Source organism: Heloderma suspectum, chromosome 5 (genome assembly GCF_057233095.1).
Source record: "Heloderma suspectum isolate Gila_16-S chromosome 5, 16-S_ref, whole genome shotgun sequence".
Taxonomy (NCBI): Eukaryota; Metazoa; Chordata; class Lepidosauria; order Squamata; family Helodermatidae; genus Heloderma; species Heloderma suspectum.
This window is the reverse complement of record NC_139462.1, coordinates 165582497-165595162: the sequence shown is the minus strand read 5'-3', so window position 1 is coordinate 165595162 and position 12666 is coordinate 165582497. Positions and strand designations below refer to the sequence as shown.

General features: G+C 48.0%; 1 protein-coding gene and 1 long non-coding RNA gene across 7 annotated transcripts in view; one reads left to right on the top strand and one right to left on the bottom strand.

The window, feature by feature from the left end:
• NOD1 (nucleotide binding oligomerization domain containing 1) overlaps window positions 1-11365 on the top strand; it is a 53237-nt gene extending 41872 nt beyond the window's left edge. For 2 of the 6 annotated variants that reach the window (XM_084858209.1, XM_084858210.1), the window contains 4 exons: window positions 1544-1627; window positions 6209-6292; window positions 9376-9459; window positions 11055-11365. In XM_084858209.1, the coding sequence (XP_084714335.1) occupies window positions 1544-1627; window positions 6209-6292; window positions 9376-9459; window positions 11055-11127 (325 nt within the window). In that variant the 3' untranslated portion in view covers window positions 11128-11365. Of the gene's footprint in view, window positions 1-1543; window positions 1628-6208; window positions 6293-9375; window positions 9460-9947; window positions 10637-11054 lie in introns of all 6 variants that reach the window. The other 4 variants (XR_014792314.1, XR_014792313.1, XM_084858211.1 and 1 more) reach the window with 4 other exon arrangements.
• Window positions 1510-12090, bottom strand: LOC146344787 (uncharacterized). The gene is made up of 3 exons (XR_014792315.1): window positions 12035-12090; window positions 5493-5624; window positions 1510-4520 (listed from the first exon to the last, which is right to left on the bottom strand). It is a non-coding gene; the product is annotated as an uncharacterized LOC146344787 (long non-coding RNA).
• Between the last annotated feature and the right edge of the window lie 576 nt (window positions 12091-12666).

Here is a 12666-nt window from a genome sequence, read left to right as displayed (position 1 = left end):
CTCGCACATGGATGGTAACTCTGGTGCTTGGCTTCAAGGAAGAAAAGAGAGATCTTTGAGGGAGAAGCCTGGGATGTGTGTGTGTGTGTGTGTGTGTGTGTGTCCAGCCATTTCTGCATTTGCCTCAGTGCTAATCTCTCCTAGTTTCCTCTTTTTTTTTGACAAATAAAAACAGCCATTAAAAAGCAATGGGAGTTTTCTGGGAACTCCAGGGTGGTTTAATGTAGCAATAAAGTGTCTTCTATAGGAAATTAGTTAATGGATTTCATTAGAGCAGACTGTATACATTTACATATTCTCCGGGGACCAGCTGCTATCAGTAGCAATTGAGGGGGCTCAGCGCGGCGTAGTATAATGACTATGAGTCGGGCCCACATGGGCAAGTAAAGCTTCCCCATTGCTGGCAATGGCAGTGAAACAATCCACTTGGGTTTGCAGCATCTCATCTGTCATGAGTAGCAGTGGGTACCCCATTCATAAGCAGGGCTCTGGATTGGAGCCCATGCTGTGAAGTAGTTTTGACTTCTCATGTTCCTGGAGTTTCTTCTTCTTTTTTTTAATGTCAGATTGGGTTTGTTTGCCAAAGGGCATCAGTATTGTGATAACCATGCTGGACATTTGACCCAGTTTCTGGCTGCAATGTAGTTTATTTTTAAAAAGTTAATTTAAAATTTAAACTAAAAAAAAACCCTGGGAGGCTGGTATGCTGCAAAGCAAAATGCTGCCCACAAGGGCTATCTTTATATAGGTTCAAAAGAGCGTTTTTGCATTTTGGAGCTCAGACACACAAACCCTGTTTTGTACTTAGATTCTTGGACAAGTTACTTTCCTTTTAGTCTCACCAGTTCTGCCTTCTGGGAAATGGGTGTTTTGTGACTAGCCGTGCCCACCATGGTAGCCATTTTATGAATAGGCAACCCTCCCCTGCCCCAGCCAGGGAAGTCATTTTGTGAGAGAGCCCACAACACTCTTCCAAAATTCCAAATGTGTCCACAGGTTGGGGACACCTGTTCTGTGCCATCGGAGTGCCTTGCCTGTGGCTTCTGTCAGATCAGTCCCATAATGGGGGTGGTAAGCTGGAACCACACAGAGTGGGTAACGAATGCAGCTGCTTCCCATGCGAGCACCCCCGTCTTTCACATGGGAAGAAGTTGCATTATTTGGCCTGACCACGAGGTTCCGATTTACGCATCGTAATAGTGCACTGTGGGTGGAATCCCTAGGAAAGCTGGTCCTGTGCCGCTGAGGTATAAAAGTGCATATTGGGCGTCAGATGGCCAAAACAACCATCTCACTCTTAGCTGCAGTTTTAAGAGCCAAAGCAAAGTGATCGTGTAAGGGAGGAAAGAGGCTTCTTATGGACAGCGGAGGGCCATGCTTGCAATACCGCCACGTGAGTCTATGTTTGTATAATGTCTGACCGAGTAAAGCCTTCTCCAAATGCAAAAGGTTGTAAAAGCAAAATATTTATTGCAGTTGGTGCGGTGGTGCTGATTTTTTTTTTTTTTTAAAGCATTTCTCCCATCTGTGCTTTACTTCACAGTCTTGCGTTTAACGGCATCACGACAGAAGGGGGCAAAAGCATTGCAGAAGCTATGAAGCACAACAACACCGTGAATATATTCTGGTAAGGAACCCGTTTCCACCAGGTCCCAGTGAGGGATGGTGGCGGGGGGCAGCCTTACCGAGCCCAGGTTTGCCTCTTCTTGTAGGAGTGGAAAGCGAAGGCTGCTCTGCGGCCCTGTGGCAAACCAGCAGTCAGTGGATGGGAGGCAAATTCATGGCTGGTGCCTTCCTGGCAAGGGGTCCCAGATTCCATAGTGAATTGGAAAAGCCGTGGCATCAGTGGGCCTGGGCTGGAGAGGGGGCTGTGTTAGTTCTGTGCAAGCTGCATGGCTTTGGCAGCCTGTGAAGGAGATGGAAGGGCCATGGGCGGTGCAGAAGAGGCTGAGGAGGCTGTGAGCTCTCAGATTGCTAGCTTAGGATGCTGAGAGGATAAGGAATGGGAGTGGGAGCAACTCTGAGAGATCTGGGGGCTTCCCTCACATATGGAAACATCGCTTATTCTTGTGAATTAAAGTCTAGAATTAATTTTCATACTTGATAAGGAAACAGGGAAAGGGGGAAATGTTCTTCATAATTAAGAGATATGAAAGTGACTGGTGTGTTCTCTTCTTTCCAAATTATGGCAGGAGATAAATACATTGGGCTATCCTTGTATAGTCATTTAAAGCTCCCCCCCCCCGCCCCCGTTCAGCTGTAAAGCCTCCCAGAGTGACTTACTTAAGGTCAGTAAAAACAAGACAGTCCCAGCCTGCAGGCTTATTATCTAAAAGACACAGCACAAAAGGAAAAGGGGACGTGGAGGGAAGAGGAAAATAAGCATAGTCGGGCATTCGTTTTTAAAGTTGCATATAAGCCTGTTGGTGCATTCGGAGCGTAGAACCACACTTCTCGGGGCAGGTCTGAAGCAGGGAGCCAGCGCTGACTGTGTCCTCTCCCCATGTGATTTAGAACCTGCCACGATCAGGCTTCTAAATCATGCAGGGACGTTGTGCGTATAGAGCAAGCTCCCTAATACAGACCTTCTGTCCCAACGTGTTGAAGGGGGCAGGGCCCAGCGATCATGGCCCCACTCTCTCCCTCACGTGGCACAAATAAACAGGGCCAGCCCAAGGCATATTGCTTCCTAAGGCAAAGGTCAAGATGGCACCCCTTCCCCCTCCACTCCATGTACAGAAGCTGACTGGACTGGCTGTTGAATCTTACGTCAGCACGGGCAACAAGATAGGGCCCACCACACCTAGGGCAGCGGGCTGGTTTATGAGGCGCGGGGCTGGTGTCTTCCCAAGACTGGAGAATGCCGGGGCAGGGGATGGCTCAGGAGGAATGGCTGCAGGGCTGCCACTTCTGTCCTCCGCATCTGCCACCTGAGGCAGTTGCCTCACTCTACCTAAAGATAGGGCCAGCCCTGTGAATAAAGAACAGCAGAATAGTATAGAATAAAGGCCACTGGAACAGTAGTTCTTAGAATGAGCTGCTGGAATGGAAACCATTCAGGGAGAGGAAGAGCCCAAGGGAGCTGGTGTCTCAGCAGAGCCAGTGGGGTGGTCTTCCCATCGCTGCCTCTGTTGCAGCTGGATGGACTGGGTTTCTCCATTCTGAGGTGGCTTCCCACATACCTGGCTTGGCACTGCAGCTCACAAGCAAAAGTCTGAGAAGCATCCTGTTGGAAGCGCCCTTGGGACACCCCCTGGGTGAGCAAAGGAAGTCAGACAAGTTAATGTTGGCCAGCCAGGAGCGGGGTGGGAACCCAGCAGGTCTGTACTCTGTGTCATTGGAAGAGCCCCAACCAGGGCTCCCTGCTCCTGAAAGAAGAGCATTCGGCATGGACTGGCAATCAAGGGGAGAAACAGTAGCCTCACTTCAAAGGGAAACAGAGGCTGGGAGCTGGGAAAGAAAGAACTGGTTTCCACCCAGTCTTGTCGAGACAAGCAGACACACACACACACACTTGGGGACTTTAAAAAGGAGAATGGAGGAAGGAGGATTTAAAAAAAAAATCCCTTCCTAATGTCAAGAAGTTAGGGTCAGGCAGAAGGGTGTTAGCTCAGTGGCAGAGCACACGCTTTGCATGAAGGTCCCAGGTTCAGTTCCTGGCATCTCCAGGTAGGGCTGGAAAGAGACCTGCCTGAAACCCTGAAGGGCAGCCAGTCAGCGCTGCCAGTGTTGGGCCAGATGGACCAACTTCTGTGTTCCTCCCCAACCCGCCCGCGCGCCCCCCCGCTCCCCGCCCAGTAGATCCAACAGTTGATGTAAAACATCTTGGGGAAATTGCTGCTTATTGGTCACACCGGGAGGTTTGCACCCATCTCTTCCAGTTGTATCCAAACACAGCCAATCCTAAATGGAGCAGTCTAGAATCCAGACAGGGCAGTCGTCACCCTTCTTCTGGAGAATGCATAAACCCAAGAGTGATGGTGTTTTGCATGTGTGTTTCCAGAATCAGCCACCTGGGTTCGCACGGTCTTTGGTTGTGCTGCTGTACAATCTCTTCTATTGTAAGGAATCTGTTGCTGCTCGTTTCTGCCCCACGTGACCTTGCTTCTGTGCCCATGAACCTGTTATGAGCCAGGGAACGTGAAATGCTTGATCTGACGTAGTGGGAAGCCAGACACTCTCCAATCTTTTATTCCATCGTAGCTGTAACAATGCATGGTTTGGTCGTGACCAAAATTCTAGATACAATAAGCAATTGTGCTTCTTAGAACAACGAGTCCCTGGCGTTGACAGAAGGGGAGGTGGCATTTGATGCTTTCCCAAGCGGTGCCCAGGATCTGGTGCAAGACACATAGGAAGAGTGGCCACCACCCTATCGATGGCTTGAACAATGCTGAACAATACTGAACAGCAGCGAGATGAAATGAACGAACAGTGCTGTGATGCATTTGTTCCAGGCTGCTTTGGCCTTAGTGCATGAGCAATCACGGTCCTCAGCTTTTGGGCAAATACTAAGAACACTGCAGAGATAGGAGAAAAGAAAAGAACAGACCAGTGAGGTCTGAGCATGCTCAGTAGCCACGGAATGTTGAGTGTCAGCTGGACATTAAACAAACGGAGGGGAGGGGGAATGGAATCACCTGCCGGAATGGAGCAGGACAGCTGGCTGGCTGGAACCCTGTACAGCAATCTTCCCCAATCTGGTGCCCTGCCCTCCAGATGTGTTGAACTTCAAGTCCCATCAGCCCCAGCCAACATGGCCAATGATCAGGACTGCTGAGAGCAGTGGTCATGAAATACAGGTGTCCATCATGGCAGTCCCCATAGCATACCCTCCCCCACTCCCTGGAGAGTCCAAAAATCTCAGCATTGGATGTTGCTCCATATCAGCAAACCAATTCTAGCAGTTTTCACCTCCAGCAGGAGCAGGTCTTTAGTAAAGCAAATGGGTCTTCATTGCCCATTCAAGACCAAGCCAGCCCAAAATACTCTGCATTATAACAAGGAACAATATATTTCTGCTGGGAAACCACCCCCACAGCTACTGTGAGGATTGCAGCTATGCTCAAAGGGAACAGGGACGTGACAGATGACAGGAGCATCCCTACTAATAAAAAAGTGCCGGGGCTGCATCCTGTAAACCCTGGCTCCTCTATGCCCCTGGCTGGGAGTTGTAGTCCAAAACACCTGGAGGGCACCAGGTTGAAGAAGGCTGCTGTACAGGAACACTCCTTTTAGGAGGTGAAAATACTCTGCAGCATTGTCTTGCTGATCCTGCTTGTTGTTCCTAACGTTCACATCCCACGAAGAATCACTCATTCACCTATTTATAGTCTTTGTATCCTGCTCCTCAGCCAGAAAAGCTCTCAGAGTGGCTTACATATAATCAGTAAAACAAGACAGTCCCTCCCAGCAAGCTCGTAATCTAAAAAGACACGGCACACAAGGAAAAAGGAATGGGGAAGGAAGAGGAAAAAATTATTGGAGCCAACCTTCTGCACTCAAAGACTCTTTTCCTGCCATTTTCTTTTTGCAGAGCTGGGATCATCGGTGTTCACAAGTAACACTGAGTTCTGTAGCATTTTTCATGCCTTCAGGGATGCCATCTCAGCCATTCTGAGCTCCTTGGAGAAATAGTGGAATACAAATATAGGCTAAGGTCCAAAGGGGCGCACACATTGGTTTGCACTCACGGGGGGAGGGGGGGTAGACCCCTTCATTCCCACCTCTGCTCCAGGCATCCTCCAAAGCTTTTGAAACTCAGAGGGGAACCTCCATATCTGCATTTTAAAAGGAACATCAGAAAACCTCCTTTGCACATGTGGAACTGCCTTAGGCATACAGGCCAGATTCTTTGGCTCTGATCTGTAATAAATAAAATTTTACTTTCCCCTATGAACACAGAAATCTTAGCCAAATGTATGTTTGCTTTAATGCAATCATGCTAACAAGGCTATAGTGTGAAGGAGTTATGCACAATAGGAACTGCTCACAGTGCAAGCAATGGGCAGACCTGACACGCATACGTATCGAGCTGCAGAAGGTGGGTTTTTAAAAAATAATTCCTGGCTTAGCCAGCATCTTTGACAAAGCTGCACCTAAGCTGGCAAATAAGAAATGGAGGAACCCAGAACAGAACGTCCACGTTTTCGAACCGCAGAATTGTCATCCATTCTCGTGACTGAAACCCCTTTGTTTCCCTAACCAGGCTAACAAAGAACGAGCTGGATGACGAAGCAGCCGAGTGCTTTGCCGAAATGGTAAAGGTCAACAAGAGACTGGGCCATCTGTGGTGAGTGGTGCTGGGTCATGGAGAAGGAGCTCGGAGTCACCGCCTCGGGCTACAAGTCACGTTACAGTAACTCTGCTTTCTGCACAAGGTCCCAACACTCAGGCCTTTGGCTCGTTTTGACAGAAAGCCATCTTCAGTTTACACTGAGGCATCCAGTTCATGTTGACACAAAATATTTGAGCGCCTCATTCTTTCCAGTACTTCCCCTAAGAAGTATGGGTTAAATCCAATATCTCACAAGCAGACTTCTGTTCACGCAGCAGAACTTGGCCTTCCTCTTTCCCCCCTGCAGCTCCCTCCGTGCTCCCCAAATCTGCTCCAGAGGGACCCCAACCCGCCAGAACAGGGACAGGACCCAGGATCTGCCTTCCATGAGAGGAAAGTCCCTCTGCCTGATTTTGGGGGATTCCTCCTTCTCCCCCACGCCACACTTATCCATTCATCAGGGCCTCTTGACTGTGTAGCATTTTCAGGGGGCTGGAGGGGCTGTCATGGAAGGAGGAGGCGGGGAAGCCCACTCACACCAGCGTAGTTGATCCAGTATAAATCTGGATCCAACCCCAAACGCGGTGGCAGGAGGTGTGGGGAGGGCAAATCCATTCTGCCAGGGGTTCCCATTCTACTGGCGGACAGCCTGACAGATTTGGCTGAGCAGCTGAACTGGGGGCCATTTGTGCAACTGGGCTTCATGCATCAGGATTGTGAAAGCCGGAGATGAATTAGTGTTATTGTTTTGTGTAGGAGGCCTTATCCTATTTGGTATTATTACTAATGGAACACCTTTTGAGTTAATGTTCTTGTATGTATGGGTAGTTCTGAGCCTATGTGGATTAAGTTGAACATTCATATCTATGATACACATCTGGGGCCTGAACTAGCCGGATGCATCTCGTGATGTGGATGCGTGCTGCTCGCCTAGGCCCTTAGTTGTTTCCACCAGCCCTGACTGGCTGTACCACTTGTGGCACACATGGCACAGACTGGCTGGTCGTGCTGTGAATAGTTCCTTCTTTCAGCCGTTTGGCAGGTGTTTCTGTTTGCCGTCTGTGCCCTGACTTGCTGTGTTTGTTTTTATGCGCCTAGCCTGCCTTTTAACCCAAGTGGGGCCCCTCGAAGTGGCTTAGAAAAGCAAACACAATCATCAAAGCGCAAAATGATATAAAAACAAAGGATAATAAAAGCAGGCATTAAAGGAATTTTAAAATGTAGCAGGCGAATAAAAAGAAAATGGTACCAAAAAGCCACAGTTCTTTACTATAGGTTGAATCGAGACTTAATCAAACTTAGGGTAGACCCCCATTGATTTCAACTGATCTACTCTATGGATTAACCCTAGAAGTATGTGCTGCCTTTCTGCTAAAGCACTCAAACTGGCTTACAATTTGACGTGATAGGTAAGAAAAGTAATACCAAAGGAAGAAGGGATGGGCAGGGAAGAAGAAGAAAGCAGTTTTCTAAGTAATAACTCTTTAATTCTATTATATAATGAAGTTACATCACCTAGCTGGGCAGACGAACCACCCACTAACAGTATCTCATCTTGTCTGGACTGAGTCTCAGTTTATTGGCCCTCATCCAGTCCATTACCATGCCCAGTACCCAGCCCCCCCCATGGCAGCCATTTTGTGAGAATGTCATGACACTCTCTCAACATGCCGAATGTGCCCACCGACTTGAAAAGTGTAGGGGTCCTCTGCCCTACAGAGCACACACAAATCTCCTGCTTACCTAAATCATCCCACTGTTGCTGCTTATATCTTTTGGGAACAGCCACCCAACAACACATAAAAGGCCAATAGTATTTGGCGTGTGTATATTTTGTATTTTTAGAACTCTAAATTCTATATTTAAATCTAAATTTAGATCTAAAATCTAAATTCATAAATCTACGGTTGCCCTATGTCACGCAAACAAGGTCAAGACATTAAGCTGTATCGTGAAGACTGTTCCTTGTCCTCTCCAATAAGAGACTGTGTAGAATCACAAGGAGATCATCATTAGCTGAAATGATACTATACAAGCAACAAGGGAGACACTCCAGTCGTTCAACCATTATGTCAGCAGTGATCATTCTCCTGACTAGAGCGTCTACTGGCTTACATCAGGTTATTGTCTGGCTTTGTTTCACTCAGGGGTCCTCTCTGCCTTTGCTGGTCTGATGAGAACAATTTTATTTTTAATGCTTTTTCTCATGACACACAGTGCCACTATACAAATTGGGGCAGAGTCATTCCAGCAAGTGTTTGCCCTTATTAACGGTCTCAAAATAGATGTGATGCAGAAAAGCCGCTATTGGGACCCTCCTGCATTTTTTGCCACTAATTCAGCAGTCCTGTTGCTTTGAAATGGGGGGAAATGGGGCTGGGGGCAGGGCATGTATAACTCATTCCTCCCACATCACTTCCATTTTAACCCCCTCCCCCCGCCCAGCTAATATTAACTCTGCTTGGAAAAACATACAGATGTCATCCAGCAGAGCTGAACAGAAGGTAGATCTGTTTGGGAGAGAAATCAGGTGTCTCATTTTAATGTAAGCAGTGTTTCGGTTTAGGCAAAAGAAAGATGAGACAGATAACACTCCCAGGTGACTTAAATATTTGCCGTCGTTGGTCCTGCTCGCTGCGTAGGACCCTTCATGTCTTCTCCCGAATGGTGCTGGGCCAGGGTGAAATGGCCCATGACTTGCCTTCCACAGCAGTAGCTTGGATCCAGCACCAATAATCCCCCAGACAGCTGCTCCCCTGCCATCAGAAAGCAGCTGTGTGGTCCACTGAACAATTAAGCTCAGCAACCCTGAAAGACGCCCGTGCACTTTAGACTGAAGAGGCTTGGAGCCTCTTGGCCACGCTTCTATGGGGGGGAATTGTCTGATGCCAAACAGGCCAGCCGTGCAGATGGAAATCAGAAACCACCCGGTTCCTGGCATGCCACCAGCCTTGTTCAGAGAAAGGAGTGTTGATTTTCTGCCTCAGACACACTGTGCCCAAGCCAAGTGCGTGACAGAGGATGCTGCGACACAGGCGCAAACAGAAGAGCTTGCCCAATGCAAAGTGCTTTGCGTTCTTCTCTCTCTCTTTCCTTAGGCTTATCCAGAATCAGATTACTGCCAGAGGAGCTAAGTGCCTTGCTGATGCTCTCCAGGACAACACAGCTCTTAAAGAAATCTGGTGAGGGCGAGCTTCCGTAGCTTTCCAAAGTGTGACATTCACATGTTGGATGTCAGTTGAGCCTTTGACCACATGCAAAGTCGCACTGGGTGGACTGTTTCTCCTCAAAGGTGTAAAATAAGATGTGCACGTAGGTGTTCTTGAGAACACCCACACCCACATTTTACAAACGATAGTAGCAAATGTACCCACTTTGGGTTGGATCCAGATTTATGTTGGATTGGCTGGGCTGACAGCATCGGGCTTCCGCGTTCCCTCCTTCCCACGGCGCCCTCTCCAGCCTCCTGAAAATGCTTCATAGAGAGCCAGGAGACCCTGTTGAATGGGGCGAGCTGTGGGGGAATGGGGGATCCCCCAACATTGGGCAGAGGGACCTTCAAGCCCTGGATCCAACACTTTGACAGGGAGCTGCAGCCCTAACAAGTGTACTCGCACAGTCTGTGCGCATGATGTGTGCCTTTGTTGTTTTCCACACTTTGCCGTTTTAGGCGTGCTCCGGGGCACCAGCAGAAAGCAACACCTCTTCACAGCTTCCATGTGTGTGGCCTTGCAGTCCCAGTCTTTGTTAGCCCTTGCCTATTTCGTTCCACCCCAGTTTAGCACCATCAAAAATCCTGGGCCAAACCTCAGAGATTCTGTTTCAGTCCTGTTGTATAAAGCCCAGATCATAGCAACCAAATTACATTCTTGCCACACACAAAAAGCCCAGCATACCTCTCAAAACGGAAGAATGTATCAGTTTCAATATTTTTGGCATTATCCTGGTATTGGATAAGCACTCCCAAGATACGAAAAGCTCTTAGGTTTCTGCAGGTAGTTTTCACATCCTCACAGAGACTAGGAGCATCTCTACATTAAGGAAAATCCACACCCTTGCCAGGCTTTCTTCTTCTGGAATCTTTCTGCATTCACTACAGGCTACTTGGATGGCGACCACATGATTTGTAATTGGAAACTTCCCCTCTCGGCAGTGCTCCATAAGGTTCAATGAAACGGCACCATCTAGTGGCAGTATTATAGCGCAATGCCGACTTAACAAACTGGGGCTATCCCGCGATATCCCATGATAGTTTTAGACAGTGCATTATCTCCGATCTTTTTAAAAGCAAGATTACCAGGGGAAGGCGCAGGAGACATCCTGGAGGCTGACAACACTGTTGAAGACCTGCAAACTTCCGTGAGTGGCCAATCTCAAGCATGCAATAAATTACTTGTGTGGAGAAGCCCCAGGGCAGCCTTCCACAGCCTGCTGCCCTCCAGATGCATTGGACAACCAACTGTCAGCTGGAGACTACCAGGTTGGAGAAGGCTGGATCAGAAACTACCCTGGACCCTCTTTGCAAAAAACCAATAAGGTTGGATCCAGGTTTGCTCATACTTTGAGCAGACCCATTGAAACCAATAGATTTTAATTTAGTTATGACTAACTTACATCCCATTGATTTCAGTGAGTTTACTCTAAGTATGAGTAAACCTGGATCCAACCCAAAGGCAATGGGAAGAGTTCCCCCCAATCAGAAAAACTCCTGCAGAATTGTACAATCCCCGCCCCCTGCTTCGTTTTCATTTCTTTTTTCCTTTCTACCTCTCAACAGCTTAAATGGAAACCCAATAAGCCAAGAGGAGGCGAAAGCCTTTGAAAATGAAAAGAGGCTCATTTGCTTTTGAGAAACTTCTTTCTGGGTTGGACAGTTGTCAGTATGCCAAGGCTGTGGCAGCAGTGGCTGCAGCCAGCACAACTACAGGAGCCCGGATGTGATGAGCGATTGACTGCAGGGTGGAAGAAGCGCGCCTTTATTGTGCTTGAACAGTCACATCTCTCCTTGCTGCCGGGACAGAAGCTTGAAAGGGGGCACCGCCTTAGTAATTAACCATTCGTGTCACACTTTAAAGAGGAAGAAACTTGCATCATGCTCATCGGATCTATTTTTGCTGGTGTAAACAGCCTGCTCTTAGAATGAAAGAATTCTGATCCCAGGACTTATGTTCAGAGTACCGCAACTGAATGGAGCTCACAGGCAACCCTTCCATGCGTAAATCCACCCCCCTCTCTCTTCCCCTGCACACTTTCTCCATTTGAGGACTATAATGTAGGTGTTCTGAGAGTCATTTTGTCGTTGCTATTAAACAGTTGGGAATCCTTGCTAATCTACAGCAAATCACCCGGAGATCTACCTTCTGCCGGCCCATAGAACATAGAAAGCTGCCTCATACTGAGTCAACCCATTGGCCCAGCTAGATCAGTTTGGCTACATTGACAGGCTGCAGCTTTTCCAGGGTTTCAGCCTTTCCCAGCCCTAACTAGAGATGCCTGGATTGAACCTGGGCCTTTCTGCATGCAAAGCATTTGCCCTACTGCTGATCTGTGACCCTAAACCAACACACAGGCTGGCAGGGGCATGCTGGGAGCTGTAGCACTTTTTCTGTCTAAACATGCACAGGATTGCACCCTAGCTAATTTATTCATAGCCGTGTCAGGTTACAATTGTATGTGGAATATTCACAAGTTAATAGCAATAGCACCTGGTAATTAAGCAAGTCAGTATCATTCATCCAGACCACTTATTTTCAGTACCTCTTTGCTCTTGCCATCAGCAGCGACAGCCTTCTCCCAAGACAGATTTCTGTGTGATCTGTTGCTGATATTTACATGAGAAGGAGACAAAGTCCAAATTGTAGCGATACTGGGGCGGGGTGGGGCGTGAATGGAGAGGACTAATGCATAGGGCTGTTGCTGCTGGAAAGCTGTAATTTCGGTGGCAGGTATGTGACACAGAGGAGGGGGTCACGCTACCCCTACCCTCCATCTCTTATCAAGCATGTACTATGTGCCTGGTATTGGTTGCCACGGCATTCAGCAGGAAACACAAAAGAGTGATCTCTGTTATTGTTATCTCCTAACTGTAAGAGCAGCCTCTGTACCAGAGAATTGGAGAGTGGCCAGTGTAACAGCAATTTTTGAAAAGGGACCCAGGAAATTGCCAGCCAGTTAGCGTAACGTGTGTTCCAGGTAAATGGGTGGAAAGCAGTATTAAAGATAAAATGGTGTGGAGAAAGTGTATAGGGAGACATTTTTCTCCCCCTCTTGTCATGATACTAGAACCCGGGGTCATCCCATGAAGCTGAGTGGTGGGAGATTGAGGACAGATAAAAGGAATTCCTGTGCACGGCGCATAGTTAAACTACCAGTTTTAGTGACAGCCACGA